The sequence below is a fragment of the Cricetulus griseus genome, chromosome 7, assembly GCF_003668045.3.
Source record: "Cricetulus griseus strain 17A/GY chromosome 7, alternate assembly CriGri-PICRH-1.0, whole genome shotgun sequence".
NCBI lineage: Eukaryota > Metazoa > Chordata > Mammalia > Rodentia > Cricetidae > Cricetulus > Cricetulus griseus.
In genome coordinates, this window is record NC_048600.1 from 82,364,215 (window position 1) to 82,391,057 (window position 26,843).

General features: G+C 49.8%; 1 protein-coding gene across 8 annotated transcripts in view; it reads left to right on the plus strand.

Moving 5' to 3' along the window:
- The first annotated feature begins 548 nt into the window (after positions 1–548).
- The window catches only part of Pik3r5 (phosphoinositide-3-kinase regulatory subunit 5), a 28,079-nt gene continuing 1,784 nt past the window's right edge, over positions 549–26,843 (plus strand). The window contains exons 1-18 of one of the 8 annotated variants that reach the window (XM_035447950.1): positions 549–655; positions 5,103–5,314; positions 7,267–7,367; positions 8,270–8,338; positions 9,071–9,209; positions 15,806–15,875; positions 20,748–20,922; positions 21,668–21,821; positions 22,831–22,914; positions 23,141–23,843; positions 23,964–24,126; positions 24,438–24,563; positions 25,046–25,174; positions 25,339–25,432; positions 25,683–25,759; positions 25,952–26,045; positions 26,139–26,221; positions 26,713–26,825. In XM_035447950.1, the coding sequence (XP_035303841.1) occupies positions 5,116–5,314; positions 7,267–7,367; positions 8,270–8,338; positions 9,071–9,209; positions 15,806–15,875; positions 20,748–20,922; positions 21,668–21,821; positions 22,831–22,914; positions 23,141–23,843; positions 23,964–24,126; positions 24,438–24,563; positions 25,046–25,174; positions 25,339–25,432; positions 25,683–25,759; positions 25,952–26,045; positions 26,139–26,221; positions 26,713–26,825 (2,573 nt within the window). In that variant the 5' untranslated portion in view covers positions 549–655; positions 5,103–5,115. Of the gene's footprint in view, positions 656–1,016; positions 1,155–4,602; positions 4,810–5,102; positions 5,315–7,266; positions 7,368–8,269; positions 8,339–9,070; positions 9,210–15,805; positions 15,876–20,747; positions 20,923–21,667; positions 21,822–22,830; positions 22,915–23,140; positions 23,844–23,963; positions 24,127–24,437; positions 24,564–25,045; positions 25,175–25,338; positions 25,433–25,682; positions 25,760–25,951; positions 26,046–26,138; positions 26,222–26,712; positions 26,826–26,843 lie in introns of those variants that run through there. The other 7 variants (XM_027427100.2, XM_027427102.2, XM_035447953.1 and 4 more) reach the window with 7 other exon arrangements.

The window sequence follows — 26,843 nt, forward strand, 5'->3', positions numbered from 1 at the left end:
GGTGGGGAGGATGATGAATGCTGCCAGCTCTGTCACTGGCAAGGCTATAGTTCTTGAATGACATATGACTTATAAGATTTCACACCTTAGCCACACACTCAGCCTGCCATTATTCAGAACACCCAGCTGAGCAAGAAGTGAACTGAAATAAAGAACTCCGGGGTACAAAGACATGCAATAGTGAGTGATTAGACAAGTCAGGTCTCCAGCCACTGTCCACAAATGCTGTTACCATGGTTACTACGCCTAATGTAAATGTCAAACATAATTATTTCAGCAACTGTAACCTTCCATAAAATGTTTAGCACAGGTCTGAATCTATGCTTAGACAATATAGTGATACAGCATGGAGAGACTGCAGATTCAGAAATCATTGTAAAATAATGTGGGAATACCTGTCCTTGCCAATGCATTTTGAAATTTTGATAAAAAGGAATGAGGTCAGAAAACCAGAATTCATAAAATAGGCATTTGAAAACCTGTTCCAGTAACTCTAGGAGAAATTAGAAAAGAGATTCAAAAATAACTTAAGGGTAAGAGCTGAGGTGACTCACTGCTGGCCGGAGGGTGTGATCGCCCATCCAAGCAAAGGCTGCTGAAGACTACCCATTGTCTGGGCTCACACTCCCGCTTCAGGCTTCTGCTGTCTCTCAGGGTAAGCCTTCCTACTCTCTTCAGGTTCCTCAGTAAGGTCACCAGCCCTCTGCACTGGCTCAGAAAAGGAACTTGGACGTGGAAGTGGCCACTGTTTAATGTTTCAACACTGCCCTTCAGGGAAGCCTGTCTGGTGGCATCTGGAAATTTACAATGGGGACTCCTCTTAATGAGGGGGATCCCAGGGTTGGGCATCAGATACTGAACAAGCCGGATCTTGCTTTCCAAGCTCTTGGAAAAGGTGTCTGTTCATCCTACTGTCTTCTGTAACCCCTTCCCTAGAGCCAATGGGGCTCTGCCCACAAGTCATGAAGAATGGCTGATGTCACTGAGTCATCAGGGCCAAATTGAGCGTACAAGGCCAGGCATTGAGCACAAGGGCTGACATGACCCACTAGGCTCTGAGTGAGTCCACTCCTACTCTCATCTCTGTAGTTCACTGAGGGACTCCTACACTGCATTTCTATTGTCTTCTTCAGGCTCCTCAGGCCCAGCATCCAGTAGGTCCTATTTTTTTTTAAATCATTTATTTATTTTTATGTGTAAGGGTGTTTTGTCTGCCTGTATGTCTGTCTGTGCACGAGTAGATAAATGCAATATGCCAGGGAGCCCAGCATACCAGAAACTCTGCCCTGGTCTCTGAGGACATCTGGCTCTTCCAAAGAGAAGACCTTGGCTGTCTCCTTAGAACCAGTTAACACTGAGGCCACAGGAAGAAGGGTGAAGAAGCCACGGGTCAGCAGGCACTGGAGCAGTATTTGGGGTGCTGTTGACATGGGGCGGGGGAAGGGGAGGCTGCTAGCAGCAAACGAGGATACTGGGCTCTGATGCCTGTAAGGACAAGGACATGGCAGAAAAAGTGGGGGCTGAAAAGGCTCATTTGTGTCTCACATTTGCATCAAGACAGTATAAGACAAAGGAGACTCATGTTGGTCACACCAGCAAGACCAGAGAGGTGACTTAAGACCCAGTTCACTTAGCTTTATCCAACCCCCAGGCTAGAGAGGCAGGACCTGGTATGCTACCTTGCTTTAGGGTGTCATCTCTGTGGCTAGTAAGGGTGTCCATTTTCTGGAAGAGGCAGGCTGGGCTAGGCAGCTGGTGTACACAGACATGGTAGGATTCAAGATCAACAGCATCTGGAAATGTAAACCTCACCAAGTAAAATTCTGGTAACCGAGTTTTCCCTCGAAGTAGAGACATGCATTGGTTTCCTTCCTTCCTTCCTTCCTTCCTTCCTTCCTTCCTTCCTTCCTTCCTTCCTTCTTTCCTTCTTTCCTTCCTTCCTTCTTTTCTTCTTTTTTTTTCTAAGTGCACCTTATTTGCAGAAGGACAGTCTGTGCAGGGTTAAGAACCTAGACTCCCTAGTTTTGCATTCTGGCTTTGCCACCTCTCAGCTGTGTAAACTCAGGCAAGTTATTCTATTCCTCTGTGTCGCTAATTGCCCATCTTTTTCTCCTGCCCCACTAGTATCCTGCAGAGTTGGTTCAGCCTTCCAGTCTTTGCTACTGGGATTTCCCACCCCAATGATGGGCTCCTGCTTAAGCCCAACTGACTTCCTGATGTCCAGACCCCTCCCCGTACAGTGGGCTTGCAAGCTGTCACTTCTGCCTCTTCCCTGCTCCCTGCCAAAGCTCCTGATGCATTGGGAGTGACTTGATGGTACCTCACCTGGTAGGAGACTCAGACATTCTCTTCAAATCCTTCAAGCCCTTGGTTTTGGAGGGAGTGTGGGCCTTCCGGAATGGTCAACAACCCATTTCCTCTTTATGGTGGCGAGTATACACACTGCTGTTCTAGGTCCATGCAAACAGCACCAAGGTCATTGCAGCCCCTGTCCAAGTAGCTATTGAAACTTTAAAGATTCATTTAAGTTTACATTACATGTGTGTGTGTGAAGGTGCCTGAAGAGACCAGAGGTGTTGGAACCCTTGGAGCTGGTGGTTGTGAGCTGCTGGCATGGGTGCAGGGAACCCATGCCAAACTTGGATTCTCTGCAGGAGTATCAAGTGCTCTCAACTGCTGAGCGACCTCTCCATGGAACCGTAGAGCATGGGACATTCAGCACTTTGCACCTGGGGTTAGGGTTCAGCCACAGCTATGGAGAAAGGGAAGTCCTATCTGCCCCACTGAGCTGTTGAGAGAGCAGTATGACTTCCCTCTCTGGCTCTGCCTGCTCCTGGTGGCCTAGGCAAGCCTTATCCATGCCAGGTTCCAGATACCCCTTGTGGAAAGTGAAGGATCTGCTGGGGTGACTTCCTGTCTCCCTCAGGAAGTTGGCTTGGGGTTGATGGTGGAGCAGCTATAAGGACAAAGGCTGGGTCATGGCATGGGTCTCCGAGGTCGTCTGTATGACGGTTCCTAGTGTTCCAGCTCCTTCAACAGGTGCTGTCAGCTCAGAGCTGGTGGACAGGTTGGATAGGTGCTGTCAATAAGGGCAGGGTTTCTTCACAGGTGTTAATACCATAGTCATTAAGCCACACTGGGTACCAGCACAGCCCAAAATGAAAAAGGAGCAGGGCACAGGAAATTGCCCTATCTGTTAGGGGCAGTGGCTTCTACCTGGTCCAAAGGCAAGCATGACAGCCATTAGGAAAGGGCTTACAGGTACTTTGAGGTATCCTGGCATCACCGAGGCTAACATTCAGGGGCTTGGTCATGAATAATAGTAAGTGAAAATTCTTCTGAGCTCAGTTCACCATCCCACCCTCCAGGGCCATGGGACCTGGGACAGACTGGATTCCAAGGTCCTGACAACTGGCTCCAGGGTCCAGGTCCTTGGCAAGCTCATTCCTACACCTAGACCTTAGCAAAACTATCTCATCTTTCTGGAATATTTTTCCTCTCACGTAACCCTAGGTGTCCCTATCTGGCTTTAAATCCCTTCTTTGGAGATCCTAAACAACCAAGTGTGGGCTAGTCAGCCGGCCCTTTCCCAATGCCATACTCTCATCCGGGAGTCCCTGTCTTCCTATAGTTAATGGAGGCCAATGTCCTCCACCCAGGAACAAATGCTTGCTCTGCCCCAGGCACATAGTAGAGACATAGGTTGTCAGGAAATGAAAGATGGCATAGATGCATGGGCGTTACTGTGCTATCCCAGTTTCATGAGGCATCGTCATTCTCTAGGGACGGCAGTGGAGCAGACAGCTCAGGAAGAGCCTGCCTCAGGGGATGCTTGTACTCCCCCAGGCTGGGGAGGCAGGAGGATTTGCCTAGGCTGGGACTCTGGGATCTGAATGGCCATCTGGATCTAAGTTGGCGAGTTCATCCCTCTTTGCATGTCGTTTGCATGGCTCAGTTCCACAGTTCTTCTTCCTTTTCTGGTTTCCTGGTTGGTCCTCAGATCCCCAGAACTGTTCCAACCCCTCAGTTTCCCAGATGACCAGGCCTGACAGGCTAGGGACAGTGTCTGCAGTGGAATAGACCCCTGAGGGCAGGCAAGTGTGGCAGCGATGGTCTCATGATACAGATCTCACAGTGGATGCTTAGTCAGAGTGCTGCACCCCACCCCCACCCCCCGCAGCCTTTTGACATCCCATACCATCACCGTCTCCACTTTACAGATGAGCAAACTGAGGTTTGGGGGAAAGCTCGGACATTTGCCACAAATCTCATGACCAGCAGAGTCCGGTTTGGGTCTCACTTTGTTGGATGCCACAAACTGGTTTAGTCACTGTCTGAAGATGCCTCCCATGGCTTCTGAAGAACCCGGAGAGCCCTCCCCAAAACCAAGACGTGGGGTTGGTCCTATTAGAGGCTCTCAGTTTCCCTCCTGATACTAAAACCCTTTCTGAAGTCCCCTCCTTGTAGCCTTCTAGCTGAGCCCGCTGGATCTCTGGAAAATGCAGAAGGGGGCTGGGCAAAATAAGAGGTTAAGGAGGGAAGGAACTAGGTCCCTGTATGGGAGGGGGATGGGGGGTGTGAGGACAGAACTCCACCCTTGTTCTAGCCCTAACGCTGGTGTTGGGGTGTCCAGCAGGTGGAGGGATACCCTGCAGGACAAGGGGACACAGGTCTGGGAATTCACAAGAAAACCCCCACAAAGGTTTTGATTCCCACCTGGAGGTCCCCTGCCCAGATATCTGAGGTCTGGCCATTCTCTGGACATCTCTGGGCATTTTCTGGGCACTTGGCAACACTCCCTACTGCCTGGTGAGCAGGCATGTCCCATGTCTCCCTTGATTCCCATCCTGGAACCTCTTTTCCTCCACCTCCATGCTTTTCTGTCACAGGGGTGATCTCTCCTGCTGCACAGATGAACCTGCTAGAAACTGCCCCCTCCCTGTAGGCAGCTGGAAGCTTCCTTGCACAGTGCCCACAGCACCCAAGTGGACTGTGAGCACCTGTCCACTTTTACCACTGCCCTACTGAGTGAGAGCTCTCCTAGACTGATGTTCTCCTGGAAGGGAGTCCAACAAGCTGACTGGTGTTTATCCCCCATACAGGCAATGACTCAGGATGCAATCAGCAGCCACAACGTGCACCGAGGACCGCATCCAGCATGCCCTGGAGCGATGCTTGCATGGACTGAGCCTCGGACGCCGTTCTGCACCCTGGTCAGGTAGGTCTGGGAACTGGGAGACATTCCAGAACTGGATGAAGCCTCAGAGGCCAGGTATCGCAGCCAGCAGATTCTGCTTCCATTCCTGTGTGCCAGGTGAGCAAGCCAGGAGGAAGACACAGTCCTTGTTTAAAGTCCTCCATATGAGGCTCTCCAGCTTTCTCTCACAGAATTTTCCTCCTCTCCCTCCTCCTCTTCCTCCTACCTTTCCTCCTCCTAGCACTGTCTTGTTTCCTTAGCATCTGTAGACACACAGAATGAAACCTGTTAGAAACAGCCACTATCTCCAAAAGAGCAGCTGGGACTGCAGACAACTCTCCCCAAACATTGTTTGCTTGTTTTCTGGTTCTTTCCACAGCCCCACTCTGCTCTTCCTTCAATAGTACAAAGACAGAATCTCAGCTAGGCTGCAGGGAGTCTTCAGGCAGAGGTAGTTGTGTCCCTAGAGGCTGGAGCCTAGTTGTGAGGATGCCTTGTGCTGCTGAAGGTTTCCTTGCACACTACATCACTTAGCTCCCTGCTCTGAGGGAGATAGCCATTGCTTCTTGAACATGCCTGCTTCCTTGCTGCCTCAGGACCTTTGTGCTTACTGCCTGGATCTCTTCCCTGGAAACTGGCCACGTCCTAAGCTGGTCTCAGCTCAGATGTCACCTCTGTGGACAGCTTTCTCTGTCCTTTGGAATTTGATAAATTTGTATTAACTCTCACTGACTGTACAACCAAGTACATTCCATTTGTCCTTGTGGGACCCCCAATGGGCATAATAATGACTAGAAGATGGGAAACTGGGTGGACAGAATGTGTGCAAAGGTCTAGCACCATACTAGCACATAGTAGAAGGTCAGTAAATAATGCGTTTCCTTCTTCCTTCCTTTCCTGGTTTTGATAGAGCCAAAGTTTACATAGAGTTGGGGGTAAGTATCATTAAATTAAGAAGTATGGAAATATCTAATTTCTGCAAGGCTATTCTTTTTCTGTTGTTGGTTTTTCCCCCTTTTTTTCCTGCAGTACTGGGTGTGGAACCTAATGTCTCATGCATGCTAGACAAGTATTCTACCACTGAGCTACAACCCCAGCCCTTTTTCAAGTTTTAAAAAGAAAAAAAATATCTATAGGTACATGGATATACATCCAGAGGCACTCACGACACACCCACAGGCATGGCCCCCCAGCTGCATGAAGGTCACATCCCCTACCACCCCTGATGCACTCACTCCCTACACCACTTATGCAACCCCATCCCTGTGGTCACCTCTTTAACTTTTAGGGGTTTGCCCTTGCTGACTTCAGGGAAACAGAGACCAACACATTAAGAAAGTCTGGGGAAGTCACCGTGACAAGTGCTTGGAGCTTTTCAACTTAGTGAATCAAGCTTCCCCTTCCTGGTCTCTGCTCCAAGCAGTCTTGGGAAGCCCCATGACCGTCGTGACTGTCACAGACTCCTCGGTTCTGGGGTGGAGCTCCTCATGGCTCCTGTCTTTCTTCTCCTAGCAATTTCTACCTCTGGCCCAACTTCCTTGCCTCTGGTAGGAATTGGCACCCACCATAGGAAAGCTGGGCGAGGGTGATGGTGGGACCACTGCAGCACCTGAGGTTCTAGAGCAGAGAATCAGCAAGTTCTTTGGCCTCTGAGGGATCCTAGGTCAGCTCAGCAGCCCTCATGGCTAGGGAGCTCCATGCAGGTATGAGAGTGAGAAACAGGCCATTAAGTCTTGCACACTTTTTGTTTTGTTGTGATCATTGTTGTTGTTACTTAGTATGGCTCACTATGTAGCCCAGGCTAGCCTTGAACTATGTAGCCTACGGTGCCCCTGAACTCATGATCCAACTGCCTCAGCTTCCCTAATGCTGAGGCTACAGGTCTGGCTTTGTTACATCCTGATGGAGCTTGGGGGCTTCTAGTGATGGCATTTCTCCCAGACTCTCTTTAGAAAGAAATACTCAGGTATATTCTCCCACGGCAGGATTCCAGAATTAAAACCCCTTCTAGCCTGTGGCTAGCCAGAGAGAGCAAAACTAACCAGTAGCCTAACTTGTCCCCTGTCTAGCTGGGCTGTGTCTGAACTGCTGGAGCCTGCAAGAGCTGGTCAGCAGGGACCCGGGCCACTTCCTCATCCTCCTGGAACAGATCCTACAGAAGACCCGAGAGGTGAGGGTGACCAAGATGTTGATGATCACAGCTAGGGCTGACTTTGTAGAGTCAAGACATAGGCCAGAGCTGAGGCTCCTGGACCACCTGGATGGCTTGCTCAACCTGGGAGGCCAGCAGCCACACTTGTGCACTGACTCTTCCTAGGAAGAGTGTTTTTCTGTCCAGTGTTTCACAACACTGTAGCAGGTGTTGTGAAGGCCTGAGTTTAAGCTACTTAGAACAGATATTGCTTGTAAGTCAAGGTATGGACTGGAAGGAGGGAAGGGGGGCGGGGAGCTTTACTGAATTCCTTTCTCAGAAAGATTCACAGCAATAGTGACAAGGAAGGGAAGTGATTGGCAAGGGAAGCCAAGGCCTCCTCTGACAGCTCAGCGTGCCGGCTTTTATGACGGAAGAGTGTGCAGGCTTTTAATGCTGACCCGGGCTGAGGTTCCAGAATGGACCAAGTACCCAAAATAGACTCTAGCTATTAGATTCTCTTTTAAGTTGTTTGTCTTTTTTTTTTTTTTAATGTATGACTGAGTTGTAAAGGTGGTTTTCTCTCTTAGCCAGTTATCCCTAGAAGAAAGTCCATCACTTATGTCTGTTATTTATTGAAGTATCCAGTCATTATCCTGGTATCAGATTTACATGGTGCCTTTGCTTACTGATCACAAGCAAACCAACTCAACAGCCATGCCCCCCCCACCCCACCCAACTCCCAAAGTCACGAGTAAAGGGCCCACTGTTGTGGAGCATCAATGGAGGGTTTTGTGGAAGGGCTCAAGCAATAGTTGTGAGAGAGAAGGAAATGTCTGAATTAGTCTGCTGGGGTCATCCCAGAAGAGATGGTGAACTGTTTTGTGTGCCTCAGGTTGCACAGTGGCTGAGAGAACTTGACCTCCCTGTCATCTCCACAGGTCCAAGAGAAAGGCACCTATGACCTCCTCGCCCCACTGGCTTTGCTCTTCTATTCCACTGTCCTTTGTGTAAGTCCGGGTGGGCCAGGAGCTGAGAGGAAGGAGAGGGAGAAGTAGCCTCCATCCAGGCCACAGGCCTCACAGCTCTAAGGATAAACAGAGAAACGTGGGAGCGATGACACTTGAGATGGGTTTCAACCTTCAGGTCCCTTCATGCCACCACCCTGGGAAGCCTCTAGTCACTATAGATGGTTGCGTGGTGCCTGGCGTCTCTGGGCTTCCATGGAGAACTGTGTCATAGGACGGTCATGGGAGATAACATTGGGAGATTTTTATGTCCATCTCCTCTTTCACCTTAGGGATCGGCTTTCCCTGTTGTGACCAGCTCTGCATTTCACCAGACTGGTGAACCAAATGACTGCTTGTACATTGAACTCAGTCCACCCAAAGAGTAAAAGTATTTGCCTCTCATGAGGGTATTTGCATATGTGTAGCATGTATGCTGAAGATGGTTCCTCAAAATGAGTAGAAACAGTGGCACTGTTTATAACAACCTCTGAGCTGACAGCTTTTCAGAGAGGCTTCCTCAAGTGTTGCATGAAAACAAAGCCCACTGCTGTAGAGACGCTCTGGGCACCATCTTGTCCATCTGTTGTTCAGTTCTCCCTGATCTTGTCCTGGGGCAAACTGCTCCCAGGAGATGTGTGTCCTCTGTGGGATATTCCAAAAAGGAGGCAGAAGCTGTTCTAAAATATAAGTGAACTCTTCTTCACCCTTCTTACTGACCCATTTCTATCCTAGACACCACACTTCCCACCGGATTCAGACCTCCTTCTGAAGGCAGCCAGCACCTACCACTGCTTCCTGACCTGGCCAGTTCCCTATTGCAGCATCTGCCAAGAGCTGCTCACCTTCATTGATGCTGAGCTCAAGGCCCCAGGTGAGGACCAAGGGGGCCAGGGATCATGTGACTAGGATAACTGTCTTTTCCGGAACAGTTCTGCCCATGTGGCCCACCTCATCCTTACCCACACCCTAAGGGGGTGGCAGTGCCTTCTTCGTGGTGTGCTTAACCATCGTCAGATGGTTAGGTTTGCACAAGTTAAAACTGTCTACGTGGGACATGATTTAAGAAGGAATTGTTCAGGGAGCCTCTCCAGGCCTGTGTAGGTCACTCAGAGAAGTCTCCAGAATAATCAACGAGAAGAGGTCTTTATTTGTTCTCTTTGCCCCAGGAGCAAATAGGCAGTTGCAAGATTGACTTTTCCAGGGACAGCGCCTGCTGCTGGGAAGGGAGGGGTTGATGGCTGACCTGACAAGTGGGAACAAGGACTTTGCGCTTCCAGGTTCTTTCATATTTAGGATTTGAAAAGTAAGAGTTCTTGAGAAATTGTGGATGCTGTTTTAAGACACATTTATTTATTTTGTGTAGGGTGGTGGTGCATGTGTGTGCCTTGGCGCACACATGAGGGTCACAGGACAGCTGGGAGTCAGTTCTCCACTACCACCATGTGTGTCCTGGGGATGGAATTCTGGTCATGAGGCTTGGTGGGCAAACACCCTTTCCTACTGAGCCACGTTGTCCACTGCAAATGCTGTTTAAGATGAGAAGAACCATAGGAAAGCCATGACAGAGAAAGAGGAAGAACAACTAAAGTCTGATTTGCTGGGAGACTGTCCCATACCAGAGTCATTCACCATGTTTCCACTCCAGGGAAGTCATCTCAATAGATGCCTCTAAAACATTTGCTTAGCTTCAACACTCTCTCTTGATATTCAAAAACTCCTCGATATATGGAAACTATCACCATAAAAGTATTTTCAATATGGCAACAGGCCAGGTGAACTGCTACAAGCATTTCCATTAAACATGAGCATCTACCTGGTTTCCCTTATATGTAGTTTGCCTATGCAAAAAAAAAGAAACCAAAAACAGGTCTTCATCCAGAAGAGGTAACATTTTAATTTTATAGCACCCAATTGCTTATCCAAGTTGGAGACAACCACCTGGATGAGTAGCCCACATCAAGAGAACAAGCTCCCCCATTTCCCAGCCCCACTCAGTAGTAGAACATCCCGGACTCAGGAGGCTATTCAGTTTTCTAAGATGGAGACTGGAGAGATGGCTCCACAATTAAGAGCAAGTAGCATTCTTGCATAGGCTCTGCTTTTAGTTCCCAGAACTCACATGGTGCCCCTCACAGCCACTTTAACTCACATTCCAGGGGATCTGTCGCCCTCTTCTGGCCACCCAGAGCACCTACACCCACATATGCACTTTTCCAAACACACTGTATGCACACAATAGAAAAGTAAAATAAAATCTTTTTTAAATGATACTTAAAAGCAGAAACTTATATCAAAAAGATGTTGATTAACTAGTTAACTGAAAAATCCACCCCAAATACATTGTACATTGCAGTCCCTTTTCCTTTCCATCGCAATGTTTACCCACTCCAGGTAGAGTTTAGTGACAGCAGCGTTTTACTGCAGTCATATACAGTAAACACGAGCTGACAGGAGTACTATAGTCTATTCCCCAGATCGGGGGTGCTGAAAAGTTCAGGTCTGATGTTTGTGAATTTCTTTGTAAGGACCCATGACTTACTTCTCCAAATCTCTCTGCTCCTTGACTTTTGCCGTCTGTTTCCCCACAACCAGTCAACACAAATAAACAGAGCAGGTGGTGTATGAAGCTAGTGAACTCCAAAGTCCTCTCCTCACAGTAGGGACTTGGGTGGAGAATTAAAAGATCTAAGTCCCCGAGAAGTTACTGCTCTTGCAAAGAGACTACAGGCTATCCTCAGTGTATGGTCTGCTGACCCAACTTAACACAGTATCCTAAATGTGAGCGATCAGTGCGAGGTCCATCTCTGTCATGGACCTGTCTTAGCTTCTGGCTGTTGACTGGGGTCCCTTTCTAGGAGGAAAAGGTTTTCTTTCCTTTTGCAATTTCAAGAGAAAGGATTTAAGCTTCAAATGCCTTTCCAGTGCCTTTGTGCACACCAGAGAACTGAATGACTCCTTTATTTGAAGTGGTCCAGGGAGATGCTGCACTTCTGGGAAGACTGCTTCCCACTTTCGAGCAGAACCATCTGGTGAACCGTAGTAGGATGCTCGCTATGCCTTGAGATGCTTCTGTGGGTTGTTGGTCAGGAGCACTGTTCTCATCTGCCCAGCAAACAGATGTGGAGAGGCAGGTGGAGGTGAGCCATGACCCTGGAAAAAAAGGATGCTAAGCTTGGGAGCCAGGCAGAGAAGCCATTGGTGGTGGAAATAGAGGATGGGCCTTTGCCTCAAAGCAGGGAGGACCCCAAAGTGGTCACTCATTGCTCAGAGTCCTTGGTATTTCCCCAGAGTGAGAGGTCTCAGACATACACATTAAGGACCTAGAAGAAGTCAGATGCCAGGAGCAGGAAGCTCGCACAGAGCTGCCCATTCCTCTGTGAGGGCAAACGGAAGTGAAATAGGAAACTATGACCTCTCCTGGTGCTAGAGAATCGTTTCTAAACAGCTCAAAAGTTACATACTGAACCTGTATCAAAACGAGAGTACATTTGCTGCTAAGCCAATAGCAAGGTAGTAGAACTGGCTTCAAGAAAGGCAGGGGAGTATCTCAGCATGGTGGTGCATGCCATTGATCCCAGCACTCAGGACACAGAGGCAGGTGGATCACTGTGAATTTGAGGCCAGCCTGGTCTACAGAGTGAGTTTCAGGACAGCCTAGAGCTACACAGAGAAACCCTGTCTTGAAAAACAAAAACAAACAAAATCACCACCAACAGCAACAAAACACACTTGTGAGTTTTCTCTCTGTCTGCAAGATAACCTCTATGTTCACAGAAGCCGAGCCCTAGTTCCCAGCAAGTAGTGGGTTAAATAAAGTTACCTTCTTCTGTGTGACTTGGAGGTAGGCTTATTAGGAAATGTCTTAGTGTGATTTTTGATGCTACTTATTTTTGCACGGCCTCCTTCCATCTTCAGTGAGCCCGGCCAAGGGAAGCAGTATGAAAAGGCTGGGATAGATCCTGAGTAGCTTGAGCTCCTGAAGGAGAGGCCAGTATCCCTGTGGTTCCTTGGACTTGGTACCAGACCTCTGTGATTCCTGGCTCAGAGTCTGCTTCTCTCTAGCTGCTAGACCCTTTGGCAAGATGTGGAGCTTACATCTTGCCTCAGTTTCCCCATCTGAACAATAGGTGCACAGTGCTGCCTGTCTCCCGGGGCAGTCTGTGAAGTGCTGCTCCATTCATCTTGCAGAGGGCAGTAAGCATCTGGATGCTGATTACTTCAGAGACAGGTCCTGCCAAGAGCATAAAGAGGGATGGTGACGAACCTAGGGAGCTGGGCCCTTCCCCAGCTGAGTCTCGGTTGCTATGGAGACAGCAGCTCATAGTCTCCATATGTATGGAGGAAGTGGGTGGTTATCAAAGTAGGGCCTCCCCTTTTTACTGGCTCCACCCCCAATGGTGTCAACCACTGCAGCAAGCACAGTCCTTTGGGCTTCAGCCTATGTGTATATTGAGCATTGCCTGCTTGCTAACACAGTGATGCAGAATATCATACTTGCCTGCCAAGGACTGATCTGGAACCCTAGCTGGTGACATCAGCACTTTCCATGTGAGGCATTCAGCAGTTTTCAAAGCATACACACCTCAAGGATTATGCCTCACCTAGCCATATACAGTCCTATTGGGTGAGGAAGTGACAGAGCATTCCCAACATATACGTAAGTTAGAAAATTCACTTTCCCCGTCCAAGCTATACAGTTGAGTATGAGAGAAGGAACATGTTCTCAGTGTGACAGGGACCTCTGTATTGGCGCATACTAGCTAATGACCCTGGACAGGCTGCTTAATCTCTGAGTCTCCCCACCAAAGCAGGACTTCTGCTGTTGATAATGGCAGAGGTGTCACTACTGTGTGCTCACAGTGTGTTCAACATGGTGAGTGCAGTCCCATGCATCCTCAGAGCAGCCCTTGGTGTGGTAACTGTTTGTTACTGCATTGTTTACAATTACATCGTCATTGTTTGGATGATGGATGACACAGGAGCTAGGCCCAGCAGCTTGTCCACTCTCACACATTAACAAGTGCTCCACCTGGAAACCTACATCTGCTTGATTCCAAAAGTCATGGTGAAGTCCTCTCCCATTTTCTGAACACCAAGACAGGTGCCCCGATCCCTGCAAGACCCAGCTGCTCCTGTCTTTGTGTAAGCACGGTGCTCCTTTGGGAGATTTCCTATATAGGACAAAGTCCCATGCCCTGTGTTGGTCTACTCTAGTGTGTTCCCAGCTCAGGCCCTAGCCCCATCAGTGCATCCCATAAACCCCTCACCTCATGGTAAATCGTAGAGGCCATCACCAAGAGAGGCCAGAGGGCACTGAGATGCGTCTTCCGGTTGGGATTTGGGAGTTTTATCAAATGGTTGTGTTTCTGCTTGGAACTGTGGGTATCTTGACTATTCATACAGGTTATCAGCTCAGAACACAGCTTTCTCTGGGTCAGGAGGTACCAGTGTCTTCTGGTGCTGCAGAGTGAAGCAGGGAAGTACGTAGGAAGCCGCCCCCCCTTCCCTAGCTGCACCCCAGCCCCGAGATGAGGTAATGGAAATATCCATAACATGGGCATAGAGAAGAGGCATGATAGAGGGTGGTCCTCATCATGGATGTCACAGGACAAGTGACTACAGGGCCAGCAGTTGCCAACAATGCCCAATAGTCCAAAGGCACATATACTAGGAAAATGGAGAGAGGCTGGGCAGTTGGGCTTGGGGCCAGGGCAAACACTTGGTGTGGCATGCAATGGGCTAGGAAGTCCACAGCCTGGCATTTTGGGGACCTTATATTCAGGGACAGGGACTTTATGGCTTGGAGTGTGACTGGCTGTCCATCTAGGTCAACAAAGGCAGAGCCAGGAGTGAAGATGAGGAGCCGCTAGGGAGTGGACTACTCATTTGAAAAGCACTGAAAGGACTGTTCCATGTGTAAAACACTTGACATACAAGCATGAATACCTGAGTTCTGCCTCCAAGCACATTGTGACCTCTGGGCGGAACTGACAGCCTACCTGTAACCCCAGTGCGTGGGAGGGAATCCCCAAGACAAGCTGGCTGGCTAGATAGCAGAACCAGCAAGCTCTGGGTTCAAGTGAGAGACCCTGCCTCTGTTTATAAGGTCGAGAGCAATTGAGAAAGATACCCTATGCCAACCTCTGGCCCCCACAAGTGCACACACACACTGCATGCACATTCATATGTACTTATGGGGCCCATAAACATGCAGGCATGCATACACACACACACAGGGAAATAGTGGCAACAGAAGACTTGCTCGTTTGCTTGTCTGTGTGTACAGCAGTCAAGAATAACATTGGGTCTATGCTGTGTGTCACACTGGCAGAAGGTGTGGCCGAGTTGAATTTATCTTTGCAATGTATATGAATGGCCACTAGATGGCAGCCCAAATCCTTAGACTCTTAAGGATTGACTAGAAGCCAGTTTTAAGGATGCAAAGTAGACCTAATTTTGGCATCTGTGACAATTACAGAAACTAAACATCACACAAAAGGCCAACAGTTAAAGCAATTAGGTCCTAAGTTAAAAGATCACGGATTGGTAATTTCCTGTCATTTACTAAACAAAATCCATGGCCTTTGTGTTTGTTTATAGCTCTCTTGGCTTTCCTGCATCCAAGGGGAATTCCCTTCCACTCCTCAGCTCAGTCCCAGCTAGGAGTGCCCTGGGCCCAACAGGGACTTCCTTGTGACTATTCCTGGATATTGTTTCCTTTGTGGGTGTTTGAAGTCACAGGGGAGGAAAGGAGGCAGGCTATGATGGGGATTGAGTTTCAGAAAAAGCAGGCACTGGGCAAAACCTAGGTCCTCAAGGTGGTATGGGAAGCCAGGCAGAGAAGAGGAGGGCGGAAGGGTGCTGCCTGGCTAATCTGAGGTTGAGTGTGGAAGCTAATGGGTACCTGGTACACACATCCTCCCGGCTTCAGGAAGACACCAGGCGTGAGTGACACTGTGCATGAGTCTAGGAACTACTTGGCAGCCTCCTTGGCCTGAGTTCTCCTTCCTGTGAAATTCTGCCTTCCAGGAAGGCCAAGCTGGTGCATCTCAAGTGGGCCTGGGACTCAGCTATGAGCAGCTACAGAGGTGTCCCCCTAGCTGTCTCTTCAGGGGGAACTGAGGACCACGCTCCAATGACTGTCTGCCCAAGGCCAGTGGCTCCTGCTGTCTGTTCCCAATCTGGGGCTGGGGCCCAGACAAAGTGGTCAAGAAGGGACAGAGAGGCAGCCAGAGAGACTGGCTTCAGTGTGGAGGCTGAGGTCACAGGGTATGTTACATCTGGAGTCACTAGTCCACAGAAGCAAAGCACTTGCCCAAGGGCCAAACAGCAGCTGTCTTCTAACAGCCTCCTCGGCCACTCCCAGCCCAACTGTCCAGAACCGGGCTTGCAGGGAGGCCCAGGACAACTGCCTGGGACTTGAGCCACCTACCTACCCTCTCCTCTGTGTTGTTTGTTGGTTCACAGGGATCTCCTACCAACGGCTGGTGAGGGCTGAACAGGGCCTGCCCACCAGGAGGCACCGAAGTTCCACTGTGTGAGTGTTCTCGGGGGAGGGGGAACCAGGGCATGGGCCTTTCACCCTTGGCCATCCCCCTGCATCCAGGACTCACCCATTACTGCACATTCCAGCCACCAACCAACAAGGGACCCCGGCAACTGTTGTGTCTGTGGTGTTGTTCTGTACCTCAATTCCTTTATCTGAGCTTAGGGTCTTCCTTCAGATTGATTTTTAAAAAATATTTATGAGTGTTTTGTCTGCATGTGTATATGTGCCCATAGAGGCCAGAAAAAGGCATCAGATCTCCTGGGACTGGAGTTATGCATAGTTGTGCATGACTGGGTGGGTGAGAATCGAACCTGGGTCCTCTGTAAGAGCAGCCAGCGGTCTTAATGACTGAACCATCTCTCCAGTCTTCTTCCTTCAGATTCTTAAAGGGAGCTAGCACACATCACTTTCTTCATCTCTTGCTTTCAGGTGAAGAGACTGGAGGCCAGAGAGGCCAAGTAATTTCCCTAAATCACACAGTTAGTGAGTATCTGAGTCAGGGTTTGACTTGGCCATACTCAAGGACCTTCCCCACAGTATCTTTCTCCTGTCACTAAAACAGTGCTCTCCACATTCTTCTTGATCTGCATTTATACTAAAAAGTACACTTTTACACCAGGCATGGTGTCACACACACCTGCAATTCCCACATGTAAGACGGAAGATTGCAAGTTAAAGGCCAGCCTGTACTACATAGTGAGACCCTATTTTAAAATAAAAAAAAAAAATTGTTTGACAGCCTAGCACAGGGATGGGGACAGAGTTTCATGAAGCTTAACCCTATCACACATAATGGGTTCTGTGCTGTCCGTACTTACTTACTTATTTAATTATTACCCCAAAGTTATTATGTAACAGACTCCAGCTTTGTACTCTTGGTCCCCTGCCTTCACATTTCAAGTACAGACATGAATCAGCCCCTGTGACCAGCTTTGTTCTGTTCCATTTAAATAACAAGATCTGATTGGAACCACACAGGCTGATGCTGTCTTCACCTCTGAGTCCTAGACTGCAGTGTGTGTGTGTGTGTGTGTGTGTGTGTGTGTGTGTGTGTGTGTGTGTGTGTGTCTGTCTGTCTGTCTGTCTGTCTGTCTGTCTGCCTGCCTGCCTGCCTGTCTGTCTGTCTGTCTGTCTCTGTGTGTGTGTCTGTCTTTCTGTCTCTGTGTGTGTATGTGTTTCTCTCTCTCTCTCTCTCTCTCTCTCTCTCTGTGTGTGTGTGTGTGTGTGTCTGTCTGTCTGTCTGTCTGTCTGTCTCTGTGTGTGTCTGTCTGTCTTTCTGTCTCTCTCTCTCTGTTTCTGTCTCTCTCTCTCTCTCTCTCTCTCTGTGTGTGTGTGTGTCTGTCTGTCTGTCTGTCTGTCTGTCTCTGTGTGTGTCTGTCTGTCTTTCTGTCTCTCTCTGTTTCTCTCTCTCTCTCTCTCTCTCTCTCTCTCTCTCTCTCTCTCTCTCTCTCTCTGTGTGTGTGTGTGTGTGTGTGTGTGTGTGTTGGTTTTGAATTACTCTCAAGACAGGGTCTTACACTGTAGCTCAGGCTAGTCTAGAGCTTACTATGTAACCCCATCTGGCCTGCAATTTGTGTCAATTCCCTGCCTCAGTTTGCTGAGCGCTGAGATTTCTGGATGAGTCATCACACCTGGCCCTGTTGGGTATGCAGCTGGAAAAACACTAGAGAATGGAGCCCTGGCTGAGGAACCACTCATGGTCTCAAAGTTTGTGATTGCTGCCTCATCTTTTTTTTTTTTTAAGATTTATTCATTATGTATACAGTGTTCTGTCTGCATGTATGCCTACAGGCCAAAGAGGGCACCAGATCTCATTACGGATGGTTGTGAGCCACCATGTGGTTGCTGGGAATTGAACTCAGGACCTCTAGAACTGGAAGAGCTGCCAGTGCTCTTAACTGCTGAGGCACGCTGCATCAACTATGATGTGTCAGAAACCCAGGGTCAACCTCTCTCTCTCTCTCTCTCTCTCTCTCTCTCTCTCTCTCTCTCTCTCTCCACACACACACACACACACACACACACACACATCACACCACTGAGTACACACTGCTCTAGGCACTTCTAAGTTAAAAATGAGCCAACAAAAAGCCTGTGGTGGATGCTGAGAAACAAACAGAAAAGATAGAAAATTTGGGCAGTTAGTCCCTTCCCTGCAGTGGATCTGGTCCTAGCCACACAGTAGGTGTCTGTAGCTATGGATAGTACATGCCACAAACTTTCACTTACAGTGTTTCTTTGGCATATCCCAAATGCCAGCATGTGCCTCAGTAAAATTATTAAAAAGAATAATGATCACTTGAAAAACAACCCCTGCGGTGCCTTGAGTGGCTCTCTGGTCATTGAGACTACTTAATGACCAATGGGCACACTGTGTATTGGGTGGATATTGCCAGACAGGAGGAAGAGTCAGGTCTCCAGTGAATGGAACTGGACTGCCTGAGGTTTAAATTTATAAATTGTTTATTTCTGGACTTTTTCATTTTATATGTTTGGAGCATGGTTGGCTCCTTACACAACTGAGACCTTGTGTAAGGAGGACTGTGTGCAATAGTTCAGTAAGTAAATAAGGTATTTCCAGAGACCTGAAGAGATGGACTAATGAATAACCACCAATTCCTTGTCATTATGTACTGGGACTCTGAGCATTATTCTCCTGCTAAATTAAAAGTTTTGTTTTTATTTTTTGTGTATGCGTGTTTTGCCCATATGTATGTCTGTGTCCCATGTGTATAGCTGGTGTCTGCAGAGGACAGAGGAGGATGTCAGATCCTCTAGGACTGGATTATAGACTGTTATTAGCCACCATGTGGGTACTGGGAATCAAACCTGGGTCTCTGGAAGAGCAACCAGGGCTCTTAACCACTGAGCCATTTCTCCAGCCCTTCAGCACTACCATGAGCCACCATGCTCCAAATATAAAAAATGTTCCTGAAATAAACAATTCATAAGTATCCATATATGTATCATATATGGATATGATATATATATATATATATATATATATATATATATATGCCTTATATGAACCCTGTGAGAAAGGCCTTCTCCAATAAGGAAACCAAACTTACTAGGAAAAGCTTAGGGTTAGAAAATGTTTATTCTCATTCTCATTGTCTATAAACTGAGAACAATCAAGCTGGACAGGGCAGGGGCTCCATTATCCTTGTCCTACATACAGTGGGGGTAAGCACGTATCTGTGAAAGGAATGACCATGTGTTCAGCAGGGCCTCAGCTGGACATTGTTAATGGAGCCTACCTCGTTTTAATTCTGAGTAGAGAAATTTAAAATCACAAACAAAAAGTAGTCTCTCTGATGGACAGGGCCTGTCTGTCTTTGTGCTCTGAACTGCTCCCCTCCCTCCCTCCCTCTCCTCCCTCCTCCCTCCCTCCCTCCCTCCCTCCAGGACAGATACCTTTAGAGTCTGGCAGGAACCCTGCCTCGTTGGTGCCTCTTTAGCCTGGAGTTTGATGCATCGTGGGATTGTGAGGGCAGGTCCAGACCATTTCTGCTACAGCCCTTGTGGGCTAACACTATGAGGTTCTGAAACCCACAGAGAAATGAGAAAGGTCCCATGATGCTCTTAATATTTGAATGTGTTTGAAAGTTTCCATAACAAAGACATTTGAACATTGACACCACAAGGGCCCCCAGATATCCTGCTGGGAGGGAGAGGTGGCCCAGCACTTACCTCTCCCAGCCCCATGATAGACCTGATGCCTCTGGTCTGGTTTGGAAAGATGCCCGGAGGAGTGGAGGATTCAGAGGCAGGCCTGACTTGACAACCTTCCTGCCTCTGGGCAGATGTCACCCAAGGTCACAATAAATGACAATCTGTGGCAGGCATGCTCTTGCTCCCCTGAAAAGCCATCACTGAGCTTCACATCACCTGGCTTCAAATCATTCCTTTTGTGAATAACTTGTATCTATTCAGGTTTCCCATAGGAATAAATGACTGTGAAAATCAAGGCAGCACAGTAGACTAAGGGCAGAGAGTCATGGGCCAGATTGGAATACATAGCATAATCCTGTCTTAAATAAAACTTAAGGGGAAACGTAGGTTTAAAAGTAAAGTTCAGGGCTGGAGAGATGGCTCAGCCATTAAAGGCTAGGCTCACAACCAAAAGTAAAGTTCAGGGTTTTGTGTTTGATTTTGAGGAAGAATCTCTTGTATTCCTTGCTAGCCTAGAAACTGTTATGTAGACAAGATTGATCTTGAACTTCTAATCCTCTTGACCCTCCCTCACAAGTGCTGGGGTTACAGGCATGCACCACAGCACCAAGTTTACGTGGGTATCGAACCCAGAGCTTTGTGCATGCTAGATAGTTACTCTATTAACTGAGCTCTTTGAGTTCAGTTTTTTAAAAATATTTTTATTGTATTTTTGAAAAATATTTATTTTTAATTATTTGTGGGTCTGTATGTGTGGGGGAGGGCATAGGTATGTTTGTACAGGTGCCTGCAGAGGTCAGAAGTGTCCAATTCCCTGGAGCTGGGTTACAGATGGTTGTGAGCTGCCATGTGGGTGCTGGGAACACAGGCTCTCTGCAGGAGCACTATATGTGACTAACTACTAAGTGTTCTCTCCAGCCCCTCAAGTTTAGTTCTTAAGCACTGAACCATCTCTCCAGCCCTCAAGTTCAGGTCTGAAAGAGTCTTTGAAAACTCCACCTGAAAAACACTCCAGCATAATCATAAGCATTCCCCATGGAAATGGACACGCAATGCCCCCAGCCCCTTCCTAGCAGCTTCTGTCACTTGCCTTGCTTTGCTCTCCTGTGAGGAGTCCCGAATGGAACTGAGCTCCATAGGCACGGAGGACGCAGCAAAACCATAGCCTGTCCTCTGTGTCCCCAGCACTGTGCTGTTGCTGAACCCGGTTGAGGTACAGGCTGAATTCCTTGCTGTGGCAGACAAGCTGAGTGCACCTAGACAGTCACCACATGGTGTCTACATCACCCTGCTCCTGCATGCTTTTCAGGCCACGTTTGGGGCCCACTGTGACCTTCCTAGCCTGCACCACAAACTTCAGGTAAGGACCAGGGAACCTGGGTCTATGAAGAAGCATTTTGCTATGAAGATACTCTACCTCCACCAGTCAGTGGTGGCACATGCCCTTAATCCCAGCACTTTGGAGGCAGGGGCAGGCAGATCTCTGTGAGTTCAAGGTCAGCCTGGTCTTCAGAGTGAGTTCCAGGACAGCCAAGGCTACACAGAGAAGCCCTGTCTTCAAAAAACCAAACAAACAAACAAAACAAAACAATACACCAAAAAAAACCATGATATGCTACTTCCATAACCCCAAGTGGCACCTCTAGACATTGGCTGCAAGGCTGGCCCTGATGCACTTCTGGGTCCTGGCCAGAATCTGGCTGTGCTCTAGGCACTGAGTTGGGCATTGGTGCCTAGCTTCTGTGGTGAAGAAGGCACTATGCCGTGGGAATGGGGATAAGATTTAGACAAAGGTCTGTGTTTCTTCCTGCCTCTCTGACCAGTTAGCTGCACTGTATGGACAACCCTTCGCCATTCTGTGTGCATGAGGGGTATGAAATCCCTCCCACTCTGCAGTGTTCTCACTGGGCTTTTTTTTCTCCTGCCTTTTGAAAATGAACATAGAAAGGCAGTGGGCTAAGGGTGGCTTGGCTCCTTGCCACCCAAGCACCAGGAGGGTGAGGAAGCTGAGGGCAGCTTGCCCTTGGTCAGGTACTGGGAACTGGGAGAGTCGGGTAGCCTGATCATGGGCCGGGAACACACCTTGTCTCCTCCTGCACTTTTAGTCCAAGACGCTAGAAGAGCTTGATGATATCTTCACCGAGACCACAGAAGCACAGGAGCTGGCATCTGGCATAGAAGATGCAGCAGAGGCCCGGAAATGGCTCCGGACCAAGCTGAAGGCAGTGGGAGAAAAAGCTGGCTTCCCTGGCATCTTAGGTGAAGGCTGGGGGACAACAACTCTGTCCACTTCCCCAACATCTATTCTGGTACCCAGAGTGTGCACACCAGTGGGCCTGGCAGCTCTGCGCCATAGAGCCTTCCAGTGGCCAGGTTCCTCAGCATCTGGGTGATCCTCAGGTCCCCACGCAGAGTTCCTGTGGGCAGATACAAGGCTGGGTTGCTATTGTGTTAGCAAGAGGAAGAGAACTCACTGAGGGCATCCGGCTGCTCTCTTTACCTCTGCACATGTCCCTGGGCCCACCTGCATCACGGTCACATCTTACTCTAAAGGTTAGAGGTGTCCCTGCCACTCTTACCAGAGTCAGGTGGCATAGATTCTGAGCATCGGTTGGCAACTTCAGGTACCATGTTCCCCATTCAACCTTTTAAGGAGCCTGGCATGGTGGCACACACTTGTAATCTCAGTACATGGGGGGATAAGGCAGGAAGTTTATGGGTTTGAGGCCAACCATATAGTGAGACACTGTCTCAAAACAAAAGTGCAGGCCAGACAGAGGTGTAGACCTTTAATCCCAGCACTTGGGAGGCAGAGGGGGGTGGATCTCCAAATTTGAGGCCAGCCTGGTCTACAGAGCGAGTTCCAGGACAGCCAGGGCTACACACACAAAAACAAACAAACAAACAAACAAACAAACATGTTTTGAAAAAAGACAAAAGCCAAAACAAACAAAAACATGCAAGCAAACCTTTTAAAACGTTTCTATTTTTTTTCCTGGACTGGCAGTAAAACGAGGCTCAGAGCCTGTGACTTGTCCATACCCACAGTGTTAGGAAAGGGCTTGCCATTTACATAGCTCTTTAAAGAAGGGCCCTGTAGCTGAGAGTCAGGTATCCTGGATTTCATTGTGCCCCAGTCCATCCAGCTCTGTGGCTCCCTAACTGTATTGTTCCCACTCTGGCCTCTTCTGCAAGGCTGGGGGGCTGGGCTGGCCATTCTTCAAGGCCCCTTCTCAGTCCCTTCTTCCTGTCTTCCCTGCTCTTACAGACACTGCAAACCCTGGAAAACTCCACACCATCCCCATCCCTGTCGCTAGGTGCTATACCTACAGCTGGAACCAGGACAGCTTTGGTAAGGGACAACGGGAGTCAGGGCATTGCCAGCTGTCTGTCTGATCCTGCCTCTGAATGCTTCACATTCCTCTGCAAACCCCACCCCCACCCAGCCCACTACACAGGCCATAACCCTAGCCGATGGGGGACATGATAACCCTAGACCAAACACCTCTTCCAGAGCCCATTACCCTCCTCAAGGGTTCAAAGACACCAGCCCAAACACTGTTTTTGTCTCTCTGTAGACATTCTACAGGAAGTTCTTCTCAAGGAACAGGAACTGCTGCAGCCAGGGATCCTGGGAGATGATGAAGAGGAGGAAGAGGAGGACTTGGAGATCGACAGGCCTTGTGCTGAAAGGGACTCGCTACTCTCCACCAGCTCTCTGGTGTCTCATGACTCCACTCTGTTGCTTACCTCCTCTCAGGCCTCAGGGCCAGTGCTGTCCCGCCAGGTGCTGACCACCTTTGTCTCTGGCCTCTCGGATGGTGTGGACAGTGGCTACGTGGAGGACTCTGAGGAAAGCTCCTCAGAGTGGCCCAAGAAGACTGGTAGCCAGCAACGCCAGGGTCACCGCAGGCCTGGCCGTAAGTTCAACAGGATCTATAAACTCTTGAAGAGCACCAGCCAGCTGGTCCTGCGGAGAGACTCTCGGAGCCTGGAGGGCAGCTCAGACCCAACCCTGCCCCTGCGGCGGGCAGGGAGCCTCTGCAGCCCCTTGGACTGTCCAGCCCAGTTCCCCTCCAGGGCTCAGCGCTCCCGCTCCCTACCCCAGCCCAAGCTCAGCACCCAACTACCCAGCTGGCTTCTGGCCCCACCCTCAAACCACCAGCGCCGCCGCCCCTTCCTCAGTGGGGATGAGGACCCCAAGGCTTCCACACTACGGGTTGTGGTCTTTGGCTCTGATCGAATTTCAGGGAAGGTGGCTCGGGCATACAGCAAGCTCAGGTAAGGACGGGAACGGGGTGCCGTTGCTACCGTATGCAGCATGATTGTGGTGCTGGTGGAATATGCCTACCCAGAGTCCTGGAGTCACCATGGGCTAACCTCCTACTATCTCCTCGCTAGGAGGCTGGAGAACAGTCACCCGCTCCTCACACGGTTCTTCAAGCTTCAGTTCTTCTATGTGCCCGTGAAGCGAAGCCAGGGAACAAGCTCTGGTACCTGCCCATCCTCTCTGAGTCAGACATCGCCACTCCCTGCAGACTCCTTGAAGCACCCCAGCCCTGCAGTATGTCCCCAACCTTGGGCCAAATGGGATGGGAAAGTGGAATAGACAAGCGCGGGTTCCAGGTAGTGGTTGAAAAATCATCCAAAATGACCCCTGTGTCTGCGAGCACTTCCTGTGCCTGGCCCTTGTTTCCAGGTCTCCGCCCTGCACTTGGGTATGACATTCTGTTGGACTACAAAGATGGAATGCCTTCATAATTCTCTAGAGATGAAAAGAAGCTCAGCTTGGGGTTACAGATAGAATCCTGTGCTCCATAGCTATGATGGCCTGGCCTTCTATGTGGTAGGGATAACTCTTGTCCCTTTAACCAGGAGCTTGGCATGGCCTCATGGGAGGACAGTACCAATGACATTTCTCACTACCTCGGTGTGCTTGACCCCTGGTATGAACGCAATGTGTTGGGCCTCATGTACCTGCCGCCTGAAGTCCTTTGCCAGGTAAGTAGACTCTGTGGTGGGGGCCAGAGTTCACTGGCTGCTGTCATTCAGCCTCGCTTTGAAGATTCTGGCTTTGGGGAAATCCATAGAGGGCCAGGGCTGGCTTGGGAAGGGAGAGGAAGGGTATATAAGAAGCAGAATGGAGACTGAACCCAGGGTGCGAGAGACAAGGGCTGGGGCCACTGTGGAAAAGGGGGCGGATCCTCAGGAGGGCACAAAGGAATTTAGGTGTCAATTCCCTTTCTCTCTATTGGCTATCACCCGGGAGGTCTGTGTGCCAGGCAAGGTGGAGCACAAAGGCTACACTGGGCTCCTGGCCCAAAAGTCCCTCCAGATTCCCTTACTTTCTCTCTCTCCCTCTTGCTCTGTCTGCCTCCAAATTGTTCTCTCTGCCTCTGTGTGTGTCCTTACCTCCCTTCCTCTGGTGGCTTCCTTCATTCGTCCACATCCCCCACCTGGCTTGGCTGTCCCATCTATCACAGCAGTCCCTGAAGACAGAATCTCGGCCTCTGGAGGGCTCGGCCACCCAGCTGCCCATCTTGGCCGACATGTTGCTCTACTACTGCCGCTTTGCAGCCCGCCCAGTGTTGCTGCAGGTCTATCAGACAGAGGTGAGACTGCTTCTCCCAGACTTCCTGGTAACCATGGTCATCGTGGCCAGGTCCCAGCCTGTGGCAAGCTGGGCCCACAGCACTCTACCCTCACCCCTAAGAAGCCCCTGTGCTGGTCCAAGGGGTCCACACTGATATATGTGCTCTGCTCCTGCCCCTTCCAGCTGACTTTCATTACTGGAGAGAAGACTACGGAGATCTTCATTCAGTCTCTGGAACTGGGTCACTCTGCGGCCACACGTGCTATCAAGGCTTCAGGTGGGCTCTGCGGGAACACTTATAGAGATGGTTAGGAGGTGGGGTCAGAAAAAAGGAGGGAGTGGCTGGAGATGGGGTCCTGTAAAGGAAGAGCAGAGGAAGGACTAAAGGGGGGGAGGAATAGGGTGCAGAAGGAATCCTGTCCCTGGGGAACTGGGGCCCTGAAGAGTCTAGGCCAGAGGAAGGGGGTACCCAGGGAAGCAGGGATGCTGGAAGGAGAAGGAGTGAAGAGTGTGTCTGTGTGGCACAGGTCCAGGCAGCAAGCGGCTGGGCATTGATGATGACCGGGAAGCCGTTCCTTTAACACTACAGATTATCTACAGCAAGGTAAGTGAAGCCTGTCCTGAGCCCCTTCCTCACCAGAGCTCCGACCCAGAGCTGCTTCTAGTGTTCCCAGGCCCGCTAGTAGACCCCCAGACTTCCCTTTGTACCGATAAGTAGCCCTTTAGCATCCACACCCTCCCAAGGCATCAGGCTCTGGGGCTCTGGGCTGAAGGGTCTGGCTGTGCTGCCTTCCAGGGAGCCATCAGTGGGCGAAGCCGCTGGAGCAACCTAGAGAAGGTCTGTACCTCTGTTAACCTCAACAAGGCCTGCCGGAAGCCAGAGGAGCTAGGTGAGGGGGCTGGAGAGGATGGCTGAGGGGAGGGGCGTTGGCTGGAAGGTCCTGAGCCTGGCCTGAGCCGCCCTTGCCACCCTTTACCCTCAGACTCCAGCATGGAGGCACTGACGCTAACCCTGACGGAAGTGCTGAAAAGGCAGAACCCTAAATCCAAAAAGGGCTTTAACCAGGTAAGAGCCTCTCTCACCTCCCACACACAGCGCCGGCAGGAGTCCGGTGGGACTTGCATGTGAAGGTGGCCAAGTGTTGTGTGTGTGAGAGACAGAGAAGGGATCGCTGGGAAAGGAGAGGCACGTGTGGAGTGTGGTTGGGGGGTGGTATATACAGGCGTAGAATGTGGAGGATGCATACATATGAAAAAGGTCGTGTGGTTGCGTGATGGTCATTCAGGCTCACAAAGTCTGAGCCAGTATGGGCGCCACATCAGGGAACTCTGGGGTCTCTGAGTTGGAGGGAGAGGTGCATTGATTCCTCCCGACTCAGAGGCAGAGACTGCGGAGGAGGCAGCCTGGCCTGATGGTCATTGCTCAAGAGCTGCCAGCCAGTCCTGTCCCACCCCCCTTCCTGGCAGCTCCTATAGGCACTTCTAGGGGGAGGGAGTGCCCAGGGCTGGCAAAGGTATGGTCAGGGCCCCGGGGCCTGACTAGGGTTTCCCTTCCAGATCAGTACGTCCCACATCAAAGTGGACAAGGTGCAGATCATCGGCTCCAGCAGCTGCCCCTTTGCCGTGTGTCTAGACCAGGATGAGAGAAAGATCCTACAGAGCGTGGTCAGGTGAGAATGGGGGCCAGC